General features: G+C 43.8%; 1 protein-coding gene across 12 annotated transcripts in view; it reads left to right on the plus strand.

The window, feature by feature from the left end:
* NAV3 (neuron navigator 3) overlaps positions 1-15,906 on the plus strand; it is a 286,112-nt gene that overhangs the window by 184,874 nt on the left and 85,332 nt on the right. For all 12 annotated transcript variants that reach the window (XM_066591685.1, XM_066591684.1, XM_066591688.1 and 9 more), the window contains one exon: positions 1,161-1,280. In XM_066591685.1, coding sequence (XP_066447782.1) covers positions 1,161-1,280 — 120 coding nt within the window. The remainder of the gene's footprint in view (positions 1-1,160; positions 1,281-15,906) is intronic.

The raw sequence follows: 15,906 nt of genomic DNA on the forward strand, positions 1-15,906 counted from the left end.
AGAGTGATAGACAGAACGAGAGAGCAATAGAAACCTAAAGAGAAAGCGAGAGAGACAGCCAAAGAGAGGCAGAGACAGCCAGAGGAAGAGAAAGACAAATGGGAGAGGAAGACAGACAAACAGAGAGAAACCTGTAGGCTTTTTTATATTAGATATCTGCTCCAAATACAAAGGGACACTCTAAATAATCACCTAACCAAGCAGATTTAGAAGTTCACAACCACCACGCTTCAAACATTTTCTGTTCACGTAGTGAACATCGGGTCAATCTAGTCATATAAAAGTCATTTCAGTGGAACAGCCTGCTTGTTATTTCTATTTGTTCCATTTACAATACTTTACAGTTTGTGCATATTGTCTACTGAATAGAGTTATGTCAGGGAATGGATTAGCTAAGCTTCTCTGTGCTGAGACCCAACCAATAAATTAAATATAAATAGATACCTATAGATGTAAAAATTTTGATAAAAGTGACCGAGTGTGTTCATGAGGGCCGAAGCTTCTTCCGATCCTTTAGAACTCTCTTGCCTTCATTTTCAGGCCATACAACTACAATGACAGTTTCTCTTCTGGGTGAAGCTGAGAAAGGCAGGAACCACAGGGGCTCTGTCAAGTGCTTGGAAGTCTTTTTTTTAAAGCAATAATTGGGTAGTTTCAATATCTGTACCCCCCACAGTTTAACATGTCAGAAGAGATACAAAAATGGCTGTGTTAAAGGAACTTTTTAATTTTTTTTAAAAGTCCTGTTACACTGGGGGCATTTTTAGTAATACACGTTTACTTAAAGTTTATTGCTGTTTAAAACGGTTTTGCATTTTGTTCTTCAAATCCCGCTGTCCATAGCCAAAAATAATAAAAGAGCTGATATTCGCCTCTCCCGGGTCCCTGCATGTCCACCACTCCCGCTCCTTTCTCATACAGAAATGAGCAGAACCTTACACCACAGTGAAAATAAGATTCTCCAGCATAGGATTCTGAATCCAGGAAAATCAATTATTAATCAATGTCAAATGTGATTTTCCAGCGTCTACTGCTTCTCCAAGGTCACGTTTTATTTCTGCTTGGAGGTGATCTTGGTTGTTGTCACTCATGTATGTATAACCTACTTTCATTTTTTTGTGGCCTTATTGTAAATCCAATACTTTTTGTATTTACATTAGGTATTTAACGGATGGTGGACTGAATTTATACACCAGAAGTCTTAATAGGATACCTGATCTTACAACCTCTCGTGACGTCATTCATAGAGGTGTGCATGATATTGCTGTTGATGCGGACAGGTAAGAACCGGCAGGTTGTATGTTAATTTATAAGTATCCAGACACAGAAAGAATATGGCTAACCTAATTATATGGTAGAAATATAATATCCTGCAGGCTATGTTTTTTTTTTACTAGCACTATTATTCTATGTAGATGTATTTGTAATGAGTCCTGATATTTGTAGGATCATGAGTGGTCAGAAACTTGGTGCCTCATGTCAAGAAGAATCACCTAAAGGTCTACTTAAATATTGGGTGCATTTGGAGGGAAAATATTGGATTGCTAGTTGGTGTTTTGCCATTTTTCATGCTTATGACCATTCCCATGTGGTATGAGCTATGTTCTAATCTTTTTTTATGTATAGCCCATATCCGTAAATGTTTTGTATATTGTATATACTAGTAGATAGCCCATCCCAGGATGGGAACTCTAATATTTATATACACATGTTCAGGGAAATTATTCAGTGAAGTTAGCAATAAAAGTTATAATGCAAAGGCATCAGCTGTTTCGAATTCGCTAAATACTCAGGGCAAATTCTATGACATTCTGATACCCTAACATATGGACTTGTGGAAAGGGGCATCATCACTGGAAAAGTCATTTTAGGCCATAGCCATATTCCTTAAATTAATTTGAAAAACAGCCTAAAGGTTGGTACGGGCAAGTAAGTACTAATTTATTAACAATTTCCCAGTGACAACCGAGCCCAAATTCACAACATCCATATATTAAAACATAACGTTTATTACAAAATAATGTATTTAAATGGCGTTTGTGAGGGTAGGATCTGACACAGCCTTTTAACATGATCATATTCTCCTTGGCTATTCTCACTATATCCGCTTTGACACTAACACAACCCTTGGGTGGTCATTAAACCTAGGGTGTCAGCACCTTCCATCTACTACGCATCTCATAGGCCAATTTCAAGCAAAGTGCACGTTTCCTTGTACTTAGCCCAATCTTACTACCTATGGCCTCCTTTAAAGGCGCTTTGCTTACTTTTTGCTCACACAAACTACTTGAGTATAAATAATGTTTGAGTGAAGTAAAAAATCGTGATCTAATTGTTACCAGATAATCCCATTAACTGAGTTACTGATATATAATACCTTAATTATGGGGGAATAGTATATTTCAGGTTAGCCACTTTATGTCTTTAGGTCACAAGTTTTGATTTCAGTCAAAGCATTTTTTAAAGCCACATGCCTTGGCACCACCTATACCGGAATTATTTCTCAGTCCTAAGAATCCTTTTACGTGGGCCAACTTCTTGGTTCAATGTATCAAGCTTTGGTTGACGATCATGTTAATTGAGGCTCATATATTTTTCATTTATGTGAGCCAAGAATCACTTATAGGGTCAAATAATTGTTACTAAGATTGTTCTTCCTCACAGGCCGGATGTATATCTCTATGTTCACATGGGAAAATGAAAACCAATCAGCGAAAATCAATGCTTAGCTGTCAAACAATAGCTTGTTGATAGGCCTTTTAAATGGCCCGATGATCTGGTGAACAAACATAGAATCCATAATTGGGCCATGTAAAAGGGTCTTAAGCGTAAGCTTGAAGAATATTGCTGGCTTTGTGTATTGACTTATTTGCATACTCACTTTATGTAAAACATCCCATCTTCTTGATGGCCTTTCTTAAAGGGAACCTGTCACCATAGTCTTGTTGCCTAAATCATGGGCAGCATGAACCCAGGACAGATATGTACAGTATCCTTGTGTAAGTGTTATTCTGAAACACTGCAGTGTTTACGAATAAACTCACTTTGAGATTTGCCTATTTGACTGGAGCTCTTGAGTAAAGGCCCATTTACACAGGATGAGTGGTGGGCAAACAATGCCCGACACTCGTCCCTGTGTCTTCGTGCTCCTGCACGGGAGCTATCAGAGCTGGCTTGCACACAGAGCGGCCAGCAGGGGGCGGGGCAGTGCATGATGAGCGCTGAGAATCGTTGCTCATCTTTTACGCTGCATAACAGATGAGCGATGAAGCTCATCGCTCATTGGGCAGTTTAAACAGCGGACATTCCATAGCGAATGGCTGCTGTGTACCTCAGTGGAGGGGGGTGAGCATTCCAAGCAGGGTATGCAGAAAACAAGCGGGGCTGCTTTTCTTCTGCATCCAGCTGTTCTCTACTCTGAGCGCTCAGCTGCTATATACAGCTGGACCGCTGTGTTCTTCATACCCCAGCTGTTCACGGAGCGCTCAGCTAGTATACAGCGTGCGCTCCGTATGGAGTATGAACAACACAGCTGGAGTGCTGTGTTCTTCATACCCCTGCTGTGTTCACGGAGTGGGATACAGCTGAAACAACAGTATCAGCTGTATCTCACTGTGAACTCCTGATAAGGCCGATCGTTATCTTTCAGCATGCTGAAACGGAACGATCAGCGACTCGTTAATGAAAACTGCACATTGTCAGTGCAGTTACACACAACGATTGTCGCTCAAAAGATGGCTTTTTGAGCAAGACTCGTCGGGTCTAAATAAACCTTAAGCCTTGTCCATAAGGACATCCTATAGGAGGTGCCCTGCTGTAAGACCAGCTGCTGAAGACTTTCGCTGTCCATGTGTTACATGCATCTGAATGGATGCCATATGAAGTAATACTAGGGGAAATATCTCTCAAGCTCCTATTTGAAAGTGATTATCTGTATTGAGACAACTCATGAATAAGTAAAGTGATAGCGTTTGGTAAGGATAAGTAATAGAGATGAGCGAACGTACTCGTTCAGGGCGATTTCGCAGTCAAGCATCGCTTTTTTCGAGTTACTGACTACTCGGGCGAAAAGATTCGGGGGGCGCCGGGGGTAAGCGGGGGGTTGCAGAGGGGAGGGGGGGAGAGAGAGAGCTCCCCCCTGTTCCCCACTGCTATCCCCGCTCCACCACGCCCCCCGAATCTTTTTGGCCGAGTAGTCAGTTACTGGAAAAAAGCGATGCTTGACTGCGAAATCGCCCTAAATGAGTACGTTCGCTCATCTCTAATAAGTAACTCTGCTCTATGACTTGCATGTATGTCATAAAGTAGTGGAAATAACGATTCAGTAATCAGCTTTTGGCTTTAGAAGGTGTAAGTTAATTCCATCAAAACTGTCTGACTTGAGATTTGGCAGCCGATCTTATTTTATGGTGGGTAATTCTTACATAAGAATAATGAGGCTGCGTTTCATTTGCATTATATTGAGTTTGTGTTGTAAATTATAGGAGCATGGCGCTGTTGTAATTGGCAGCACACTCTGAAATCTTATAATGCATTTATCTAGTGCCATCAATGTGTTTACATCTCCTCTATCCTATAAAGAAAAAAAAAAAAACAGGCACATTCCCTGTTTCTCTGAAAATAAGACATACCCTGAAAATAAGACATAGCATTATTTTCCAGAATTTTTGAGGATGCAAAATGATTTTTCAGGCTTTTTGAGGATGCTTGAAATATAAGCCCTACTCCAAAATTAAGCCCTGCTAAGAGTTAATTTAAAAAGTCAATTAAAATAGTGTCCAGGCAGCTATACATGTAAAAAAGTTAAATCTTTTTGAACAAAAATTAATATAAGACACTGTCTTATTTTCGGGGAAACACGGTAGTTACTTCTGAGATGGTCCAGGCACTGCTGGAGGAGGACCTCATCGCTCTCCATTTTCCATCGTTCTATTGGATATAAAGTAATAGGTGTATTAAATAATGACTAATCGATGACCCGATTGATATCTCTGTATGCTCTATGACAGAATGATCTTATTTCTGCATGCCTAGAAGGGAGCAGCAGTTGCACAGAGTCATTAATATTTCATATACATACTTAAAAAATGTTTCCTACACCGCATTAGCCTTCAGTTGTGCTGTCACTGCAGTCTTATGGTTGTCTCCGCAGGCAATTTCTTCCTTGTATGAGAAAATGAATAGCAGTTTTATTGAACCTCCTGCAGCAACATTAGCAAAATTTAGGTCAGAGTTGGGATGATGGAATTTTGGTGCTTCAATCTCCAATCTCCAACTTTAACTGTATATGTACTTTAGTTGGTTTACAATTATTTTTTAGCTATTTTCTTTTTGTCTGTATTATCTTGGCACACAAGATGATCTCAGGACAACAAAATGCTGACCATAAGCTGTGTACCTGCCATAAGGGCATCACACGTAACTAGTGTTTGATGCAACACTTCTCAAGGACATGCTTGACCCTGCCACTTCATTCAAACTTCTACTCAGTAGTAGGCTGCTGAAGAGGAGCAGCAGACTTGTAACCTCCCTACTAGTAATTGGTGGTTGTCTCATTGGTCGGAAAACCCCTTTTGTTTTACTGTGTTCAGCTACAGTAACGCTGGTAAAAAATGTGGGTAATAACTTGTCATGTATATTACATTGACTTATCAGTGTCTGAAAGCATTTTGTACCTACAGGTTCCTGAGATGTACAGTAAATCTAGTTCAGCAATGATCATTTCCAAAACTTGAGCAGGGGAATAGAGGTAATTTGGCCCCTGACTCATTTCCTGCTTGTGTTAAGATCAGTAATACATTGGAGACATGGGGTGGCTACAGTGCTGCTGGAATGGGTACAGCTGGTACAGTGTGCAAGTGGTGGCCACCTGCTTAGATGAGGGTAGAGTAAGTCCTAGTGACCAATGCCCACTTTAATTTAGCTATGACACTCCTCCCCTTTATTTTAATGATATTCAAATTGTGACTTATATTGTTCTATGCCTGCATTTTCAATGCCAAGATCCACGAGTTTATTCCTAAGACATTCTTTCTACAAGTCACCATGCAATCCACTTCTGCCCATGGGATGCGCAATGTGTAGCGCAGACAATACTGGCAAATACAGTCTATCCAAAAGTGTCTGTCCATTCATGTCTGTAGAGGGTAACACACAAGGACCAACTACATGTTTTATCACTTTTTTGGCTTTACAAACATTTTTTCACTAATTTATTTTTTAGTGATTACCACAGAATGTACAATACAATTATAATATTCATCAACTTGTTTTATGTCCTTAAAGATTCCATATATTATATGTCATCAGGGTGCCTGTACCATAAGGCAGGATGAGCCTATAGTGATAAAAATAAAGGCATGGTCATAAAGGGGAGGTAAGTTCCCCCCAGGTTTCTCCTGTATATAGAACAACAGAGAACTATCTGCTGGCTAATCAATCAAGTAAGCCAACAGATGGATACTTAGGGGGGTTTTCCGAGTTATTGATTGTATATATAGTTTGGGGCTTCCAATGACATTTTGGGCTCCCAGCAGGCCTGGTGATGTCCGTAAACCTGTCATGTGGGCTTCTAATGTGAGAGCCCTGAGGCAGGTTTACAGGACATCATTGATGATATCTGCGCTGTCCTCCTATGTAAACAGAGACCAAAGCAGATGCCAGGGTGGCGGGGGATCGGCATGCAGCAGCTGGTATTGCTGTTTGTTTTTTTACAGCTAATGTGCCCCCCACTGCCACCTACGTAAGGGGTTCTCAGAAAACCCTATTAAGGAGCAGTTAGATAGACTAGTAGCTGCTCTAACTGGGGGCAAAGAAAAGCTCCTCTGTGTGAATGTTAATCAGTGAGTAAAGTCACTGAGAATGTTATCGCATTTTTTGTAATAGTTGGTGCCGGACAGGCAAGGCAGTTTATTTTCTGTATTATTTTCTTTCGCATCTAAGTTAACAAAGCTGGACGAGTGTCAGTCATTAAACATACTCTTGGGGGATGACTCGGATTTTGAGAATACACGTCCTTTGACAAAGGGGATCCCAAGCTAATTTTGCCACAATATATAGGAAATAAGTAGAGATGAGCGAGCATGCTCGCTAAGGACAATTGCTCGATCGAGCATTGTCCTTAGCAAGTATTTCCCCGCTCGTCTCTAAAGATTCGGCTGCCGGCGCGGGTGACAGGTGAGTTGCGGCAGTCAGCAGGGGAGAGAAGGAGAGAGAGAGATCTCCCCTCCGTTCCTCCCCGCCGCTCCCCGCCCGCCGCCGGCACCCAAATTTTTGCTCTCGAGCGGGCAGGTACTCGCTAAGGGCAATGCTCGATCGAGCAATTGCCCTTAGCAAGTATGCTCGCTCATCTCTAGAAATAAGTTCTTTTGGGGCGGGGGGTGCCATTTTGCTGTTCACCTCAGGCACCATAAAGACTAGGCACACCCCTGTGTGTTATATAAATACCATATGCATGTATCCATGAGAACCATATTCCAAGAGTCTCCTGATAACATAGAGGCAATGATGTAATTGTTTCATCCCGTGTTCATATTAAGAGACCGATACTCAATTGAAACTTGTCACTCTTAGGCGGGATAATGCTTCTTTATTGCATTTTGGCTGGGAACACATTGCTTCCGCACACTGTGGTTGATTAAGAAAACAATTTCCTTTGGATAGCAGAACAAAGTTAATTTGTTCAATCTGTCTTGAATCTGCGATATTGTCTAAGCCGGTTATCATGTAACCAGTAGCTTTGAAAACAGTCATTTCCCGATTCTTAGGCCGTCAATGAGATTATTCTTAGTTATCGGATCCTCGCTGAAATAGTGTACAGGATCTTATGATTTAGTAGGCTTTTTCTTTCTATGTCTGGGCGATAGACCCATTGCATGGACTCTGCTATTAGACTTTTTGTAAAGTTTTGATGAGCCTCTAATAGAAAACGGATTTGTGCCGTGGCGCAGCTTCATATTTCTAGCTTTCTTAACAACCATTTCAATCCCGTAATCATTAGAGATTGATTCCTTCGGCTCTATTTATTGTTAACTTAAGCCGTAGCGGGGGAAGAGCCAGACCACAATAAAAGATTTTCCAACAATCCAATCTAATGATCTCCTAGATCTGATCCTTTTCCCACACATGAGTATTTATGTTTGATGTGATGTCCAAGGCTTTAGTGGTTTGCTTTCTGTGAATATATATCTTCGATGACTAGGTTACATACAATGTGTGTGGTGGGGATGTGTTTGGACAGACTCAGTGTTTCATCTGCAAAATCAAAAGGAGAATTTACAGCGGGATTACAAAATAAACAAAAGGTCATTTTATGAAATATTCTGGAACTATGCGCTTTCTGAAAAATATTTAAAGGATTGCTAATCTAAACTACACAGTGCTTTACATGACTGATATCTCTGCAGTAATATACAGAAGTCTGGGAAAACGGGGAACTCAAACACTTTCTACAAATCCCAAATCATTGTTAATTACAATAAAGCTCAATTAGCCCCTCATTTATGCCCGCTTTACACGGGATGATTCTCATTTGAACGAGTGATGTCGCAGTTAGTTGTTGGCGCTTGTGCAGAATGGTTAGACGGGCGGATCGTCGCTGAGCATCGCTCTCATTTAGTGCTCACATTCTATGTGAAACACTCGCCGGGGAGCGTTTAGATGTAACAAGAAGTGAGAGGGCTGACAATGATTTTCATGTAGGCTCAAACTAAGAGAGAAACAAAAAGTTAATGAAAGTGCACGATGTCTCGTGTTTAGATGTAACGATTATCGTGCACTTTCGTTCCTTTGGGCTAATTTTGAGCAATGATTCTTGTGTGTAAATGGGCCTTTAGGACCCATGCACGCTGGCAGGTCGGATTCCATATGCAGAATCTGGCCCTGGCAGCAGCGGCGTCCACGTCTACCTGCTTTCCTTTTTCTTCATCGTACTGCGGGTGGTCCACACGGCTCGTCGTCAGACATGCGCAGTCCAAATTTTTTTTAAAACTCCTGCTTTTCACGCGTCATTGCCTAGCAATGACACGGAATCCGCAACCTTTCCGCAATTTCTGGAAGGACCGCAGATCGGACAGCTTCCAATGACTTTAGGGATTTTTCTTCCGTGAACAGAAACCGCAAATTGGTTTCCGCTCATGTACAGGAAGAATCGCTTTTCCATAGCATGCTATGGACGGCATTTTTGCGGAACCGGGAGGCAGACACATGCTGTGGATTCCGCAATGCAAATCTGTCTGTGTTGCTCTCGTTTAGCCTGTTTAGACAAGCAGATACATCGTTGGCTTGTTCAAATGAGAATTGTTCAGCCTTTCACCTTTGCTGTATAAGGGAATAAGAGGGACTGAACAAGCGCTATTTAATCTGAACGAAAAGCGAACGAGCCAACGATGATTTTTATGCCTACACAAAATGACTGTAAAAAAAATGAATATCGTTCAGGCGTTGGCTGTGTTAGACTGAACGATTATTGTTTACTTTTGTTTGCTTGAAGGATAATTGTTCCATCTTTACTAATTCTGTCTGTCTGCCTTTGGCTGCCTTTTTCATGAGTGCGTTTGCATTGCGTTTCCTGCGGCAATAATCCAGCCACGGGGAACGCAGTGCACGCTTTCCATAACGTTGCTATGGAAAGCGCAGCCCCCCTGTCCACGAGCGGAGAATCGTGGCCGGCAAATCACAGCATGCTGCGAATTGCCGCGATTCTCCGCGGTGAGCCTACCTGTCAGATAGGCTCACCGCGGTGATCCGTCTGCCGGTTCCTGTTCCCGCGGAGATTGGCTGCGGGATATCGCAACACCTGTGGACAGGCAGCCTTTCCCTCATTCAATCAATCGGGACAATATACGAGTATAGTAACACCAATAACCAACTGACCAGCTGCGCCCCTCCTTGTAAGCCGGTAGCACTACAGTTTACCGTGGACTATGCTTAGAAGCTATGACGGAGCAGCTGTATAGTAACCCTGTACTCTCTGTAGAGAACCAACAGGTGGGCTCCATATGAAAGGTTACCTAAACACAATCTATGTTCTGTATCTGAGGAACAGCTGGAAAGACATTTGTTTCTTCTGTCTTTCAGCTAGCAAATAAGAGTGAGTGAATTGTGGGTAAACTTTTTAAGTTGTGTACACAGATACAAGATGTAACTTTTCTATGTACATCTGTACACCGTAGATGCCAAGTAAATATTTATGAATACTATGTACATTGTGTCTCTGTCACATTGAAGTGCGCTGCGTTGCAATTAAGTAGATTACAGTGTTTGGCTGTAACTCAGGAATATGTATCATTTCTACCGCAAAGGAAAATAAATGGCTATTTGCAGATCGTTTTTCTAAAAAAGAAGAGCATTCCAGATAGCTGTAAAAATATGTATTGATACTAAACTAAGGCAGTGAGAAAAACTTTGTGAAAACTTTATACTTGGGGCTAATTGCAGCAACCATGATGTTGATCCCGATTCAGGTAATCAGATGTTGAACTAGATTTAAGCAAAATGCCTTGCACCAATAAATTTCCCAAGACTCTAAAGGAAGTTGTGAATTTGTAGCAATGAATGCCCATAAAGATTTATTGTGAAAATAGCAGAATTAAGCTATTTACATAAACAGACAATGAGGTCCACTTTAGGCTTCATTCTCGCCTATGCTGAGGCCTCTGGTGGGATTTCCATAGTTTAGTTCTGTCCTTAGAGCTGAACAGTGATAATACCTGACTTGCTAGTTCTGGCGCATTGCTAGGTCCACCCGGCTTCCGGCTATATTTTATGTGCTAGATGTATGCTGGAGGCTCAGAATGGAGCCTGCGGCGCAGATGTTACTGTGGCTTTAACTGTCTTTTCAGTAGGACATATGACTTAGTGGATCAACCATATTTATCACCTGGAGCACACACATCTGATTGTGTATATTGTTACAACATCATTTGTTGTAGCGTCACTCATATTAGTGTTCACAAAGTGTCAGATTTTGGCCAAGAGACATTGTGCATGAATCAGCCTCTCCACATTTACTATTGAAGGGAAGAAACACATCATTTTGGCCACATTATAGACTTCCTGCACGTTGCCAAGATGGCCTTCCTTTATGCAGTTTGTGCCTTAACCTTTCAGATTCAAATGTTGATCATGTCCAAACATTTTCTAAGCTGTTCTTCATCACTTAATGAACTAACCTTCGCTCATTAAATACTGCAACTATCAGCTACTGAGAATTTAATTTGGTCCTAAATGTGATTTATATACTGCAGATTACAACTATTACTTTTGGAACACTTTGTCTCATTCACTGTGATGAATGAGTGGTAGATATTAAGTGTTGTCTAATGACTTGGGTTATTTTTTTTATAGTTAATTAATCATACCAGTGTCACTTTATATGCTTTATGTTATGTTGCAAGGATTTCAAGATACAAGAGCTAAAAGTGACCCTCCGGATTTGGGATACATTTCTGTCCCAGGACTGCTGTTGAGTTTCTATGTCGATTTCCCTCCGATCCATCTTTTCGGTATCCTGTTGGCAGGTGCCCAAGATGGCCACTTCAATTTTCTAGTTACCTAATGCACGCTGTGCATTGCTCTCTGATTGGGCAGCACTGCTCACATGGCCAATCAGAGAGCTGGCATAGCGTATTGGTAGTCTAACACTGCCAATACACTATGGGAATTAGGTAGTCTGAAGATTGCATTGGCCATCTTGGACGGTTCACAAGAGGACACGGAACCAACTGAACAGAGGGGCGTCAGAAAAGAAGACAAACAGCAGTTAGCAAAACTGCCTCCTCCGTTCCCAGAACAACATTTCGTCCTGAAGATAGAGGGTCACTTTAATAAAGCTTTGAAGCAATACCCTTGCTCTGTGACACTGTATATATATATGTATATATGTATGTATATATGTATGTATATATATGTATATATATATGTATATATGTATGTATATATATGTATATATATATATGTATATATGTATGTATATATGTATGTATATATATATATGTATATATGTATATATATATGTATGTATGTATATATATATATATGTGTATGTATATATGTATGTCTATATATATGTATATATGTATGTGTGTGTGTATGTATGTGTATGTATATGTATATATATATATATATATATATATATATATATATATATATATATATATATATACTTGGCCCAGCATCCACAGTTAAAAAATTGGGTGTGCAGGAGACAGATGGATGATTTACTCTGTTTCACTTAAGAAGGGGCCAAGGTGCCCTAAACACATTCTATTCAGAGTATATAACTACAGATGAACTATGATAAACAGAGGGAATTCCAGATTGCCTGCCATACTTTTCCTGGAAGCTCTATCCTATATGATGTCATTTAGTTGTATAGTTCATATATTTTGGATCAGTATCAGAGTGGCTCATTGGTTAGCACTAGAGATGAGCGAACGTACTCGTCCGAGCTTGATACTCATTCAAGTATTAGCGTGTTCGAGATGCTCGTTACTAGAGGCGAGCACCACGCGATGTTCGAGTTACTTTCACTTTCATCTCTGAGACGTTAGCGCACTTTTCTGGCCAATAGAAAGACAGGGAAGGCATTACAACTTCCCCCTGCGACGTTCAAGCCCTATACCACCCCCCTGCAGTGAGTGGCTGGTGAGATCAGGTGTCACCTGAGTATATAAATCGGCCCCTCCCACGGCTCGCCACAGATGCATTCTGACATAGCTCAGGGAAAGTGCTGCTGATGGTGGAGCTGCTATAGGGAGAGTGTTAGGAGTGATTTTAGGCTTCAAGAACCCCAACGGTCCTTCTTAGGGCCACATCTGACTGTGTGCAGTACTGTTGAGGCTGCTTTTTGCAGTGTTCCACATTTTTTTTTGTATATCGGCCGTGCAGAGCATTGCGTCCTCAGTCTGCAGTAATTTTACATAGTCCAGGGCCAGTAGTGGTGAGCCAGGGACAGTGAAAGAGATATACTGTGTATATAGGCAGTGGGCTTTTCCAAAAAAATTTGTGAAAAAACATTCTATTTGGGCTGCCTGTGACCGTCCTGAGTGTACTGCGTCTCTGCTGGGGGTAGTAGTCCTAATTAATACGCAGCCAGCTGAGTGTTACAGCAGGCTTGCGTAAAATTCTTTCCTGGCTCTGCTGTGCGTTACACATCACCGCTGTCATCCTGTCCAGAGGGAAACAGTCTGCAGTAATTTTACATAGTCCAGGGCCAGTAGTGGTGAGCCAGGGACAGTGAAAGAGATATACTGTGTATATAGGCAGTGGGCTTTTCCAAAAAAATTTGGGAAAAAACATTCTATTTGGGCTGCCTGTGACCGTCCTGAGTGTACTGCGTCTCTGCTGGGGGTAGTAGTCCTAATTAATACGCAGCCAGCTAAGTGTTACAGCAGGCTTGCGCAAAATTCTTTCCTGGCTCTGCTGTGCGTTACACATCACCGCTGTCATCCTGTCCAGAGGGAAACAGTCTGCAGTAATTTTACATAGTCCAGGGCCACTAGTGGTGAGCCAGGGACAGTGAAAGAGATATACTGTTTATATAGGCAGTGGGCTTTTCCCAAAAAATCTGGGAAAAAACATTCTATTTGGGCTGCCTGTGACCGTCCTGAGTGTACTGCGTCTCTGCTGGGGGTAGTAGTTCAAATTAATACGCAGCCAGCTAAGTGTTACAGCAGGCTTGCGCAAAATTCTGTCCTGGCTCTGCTGTGCGTTCCGTAAGCAAAGTCAGCCTCCAACCACAGGCCAATAAGCGGCACATTTAATTACAGCGTTCTGTTTCTGCACTACTGGTAATACACCATGCTGAGGGGTAGGGGTAGGCCTAGAGGACGTGGACGCGGGCGAGGACGCAGAGGCCCAAGTCAGGGTGTGGGCACAGGCCGAGCTCCTGATCCAGGTGTATCGCAGCCGACTGCTGCGGGATTAGGAGAGAGGCACGTTTCTGGCGTCCCCACATTCATCTCACAATTAATGGGTCCACGCGGTAGACCTTTATTAGAAAATGAGCAGGTCCTGTCGTGGATGGCAGAAAGCGCATCCAGCAATCTATCGACCACCCAGAATTCTGCGCCGTCCACTGCTGCAACTCTGAATCCTCTGGCTGCTGCTCCTCCTTCCTCCCAGCCTCCTCACTCCATTACAATGACACATTCTGAGTAGCAGGCAGACTCCCAGGAACTGTTCTCGGGCCCCTGCCCAGAATGGGCAGCAATGGTTCCGAATCCTCTCCCACTGGACGATGACGATGAGACACAGTTGTCTATCACTCAGGTAGTAGTAATTGGAGTAAGTCCGAGGGAGGAGCGCACAGAGGATTCGGAGGAAGAGCAGCAGGATGATGAGGTGACTGACCCCACCTGGTTTGCTACGCCTACTGAGGACAGGTCTTCAGAGGGGGAGGCAAGTGCAGCGACAGGGCAGGTTGGAAGAGGCAGTGCGGTGGCCAGGGGTAGAGGCAGGGCCAGACCGAATAATCCACCAACTGTTTCCCAAAGCACCCCCTCGCGCCATGCCACCCTGCAGAGGCCGAGGTGCTCAAAGGTCTGGCAGTTTTTCACTGAGAGTGCAGACGACCGACGAACAGTGGTGTGCAACCTTTGTCGCGCCAAGATCAGCCGGGGAGCCACCACCACCAGCCTCACCACCACCAGCATGCGCAGACATATGATGGCCAAGCACCCCACAAGGTGGGACGAAGGCCGTTCACCGCCTCCGGTTTGCACCACTGCCTCTCCCCCTGTGCCCCAACCTGCCAGTGAGATCCAACCCCCCTCTCAGGACACAGGCACTACCGTCTCCTGCCCTGCACCCACACCCTCACCTCCGCTGTCCTCGGCCCCATCCAGCAATGTCTCTCAGCGCACCGTCCAGACGTCGCTATCGCAAGTGTTGGAGCGCAAGCGCAAGTACGCCGCCACGCACCCGCACGCTCAAGCGTTAAACGTGCACATAGCCAAATTTATCAGCCTGGAGATGCTGCCGTATAGGGTTGTGGAAACGGAGGCTTTCAGAGGTATGATGGCGGTGGCGGCCCCGCGCTACTCAGTTCCCAGTCGCCACTACTTTTCCCGATGTGCCGTCCCAGCCCTGCACGACCACGTCTCCCGCAACATTGTACGCGCCCTCACCAACGCGGTTACTGCCAAGGTCCACTTAACAACGGACACGTGGACAAGCACAGGCAGGCAGGGCCACTATATCTCCCTGACGGCACATTGGGTGAATTTAGTGGAGGCTGGGACAGAGTCAGAGCCTGGGACCGCTCACATCCTACCCACCCCCAGAATTGCGGGCCCCAGCTCGGTGGTGGTATCTGCAGCGGTGTATGCTTCCTCCACTAAACCACCCTCCTCCTCCTCCTCCTACGCAACCTCTGTCTCGCAATCAAGATGTGTCAGCAGCAGCACATCGCCAGCAGTCGGTGTCGCGCGGCGTGGCAGCACAGCGGTGGGCAAGCGTCAGCAGGCTTGCTGAAACTACTCAGCTTAGGAGAGAAGAGGCACACGGCCCACGAACTGCTGCAGGGTCTGACAGAGCAGACCGACCGCTGGCTTGCGCCGCTGAGCCTCCAACCGGGCATGGTCGTGTGTGACAACGGCCGTAACCTGGTGGTGGCTCTGCAGCTCGGCAGCCTCACGCACGTGCCATGCCTGGCCCACGTCTTTAATTTGGTGGTTCAGCGCTTTCTGAAAAGCTACCCACGCTTGTCAGACCTGCTCGGAAAGGTGCGCCGGCTCTGCACACATTTCCGCAAGTCCCACACGGACGCTGCCACCCTGCGCACCCTGCAACATCGGTTTAATCTGCCAGTGCACCGACTGCTGTGCGACGTGCCCACACGGTGGAACTCTACGCTCCACATGTTGGCCAGGCTCTATGAGCAGCGTAGAGCTATAGTGGAATACC

Source organism: Eleutherodactylus coqui, chromosome 2, assembly GCF_035609145.1.
Source record: "Eleutherodactylus coqui strain aEleCoq1 chromosome 2, aEleCoq1.hap1, whole genome shotgun sequence".
NCBI classification, from domain to species: domain Eukaryota; kingdom Metazoa; phylum Chordata; class Amphibia; order Anura; family Eleutherodactylidae; genus Eleutherodactylus; species Eleutherodactylus coqui.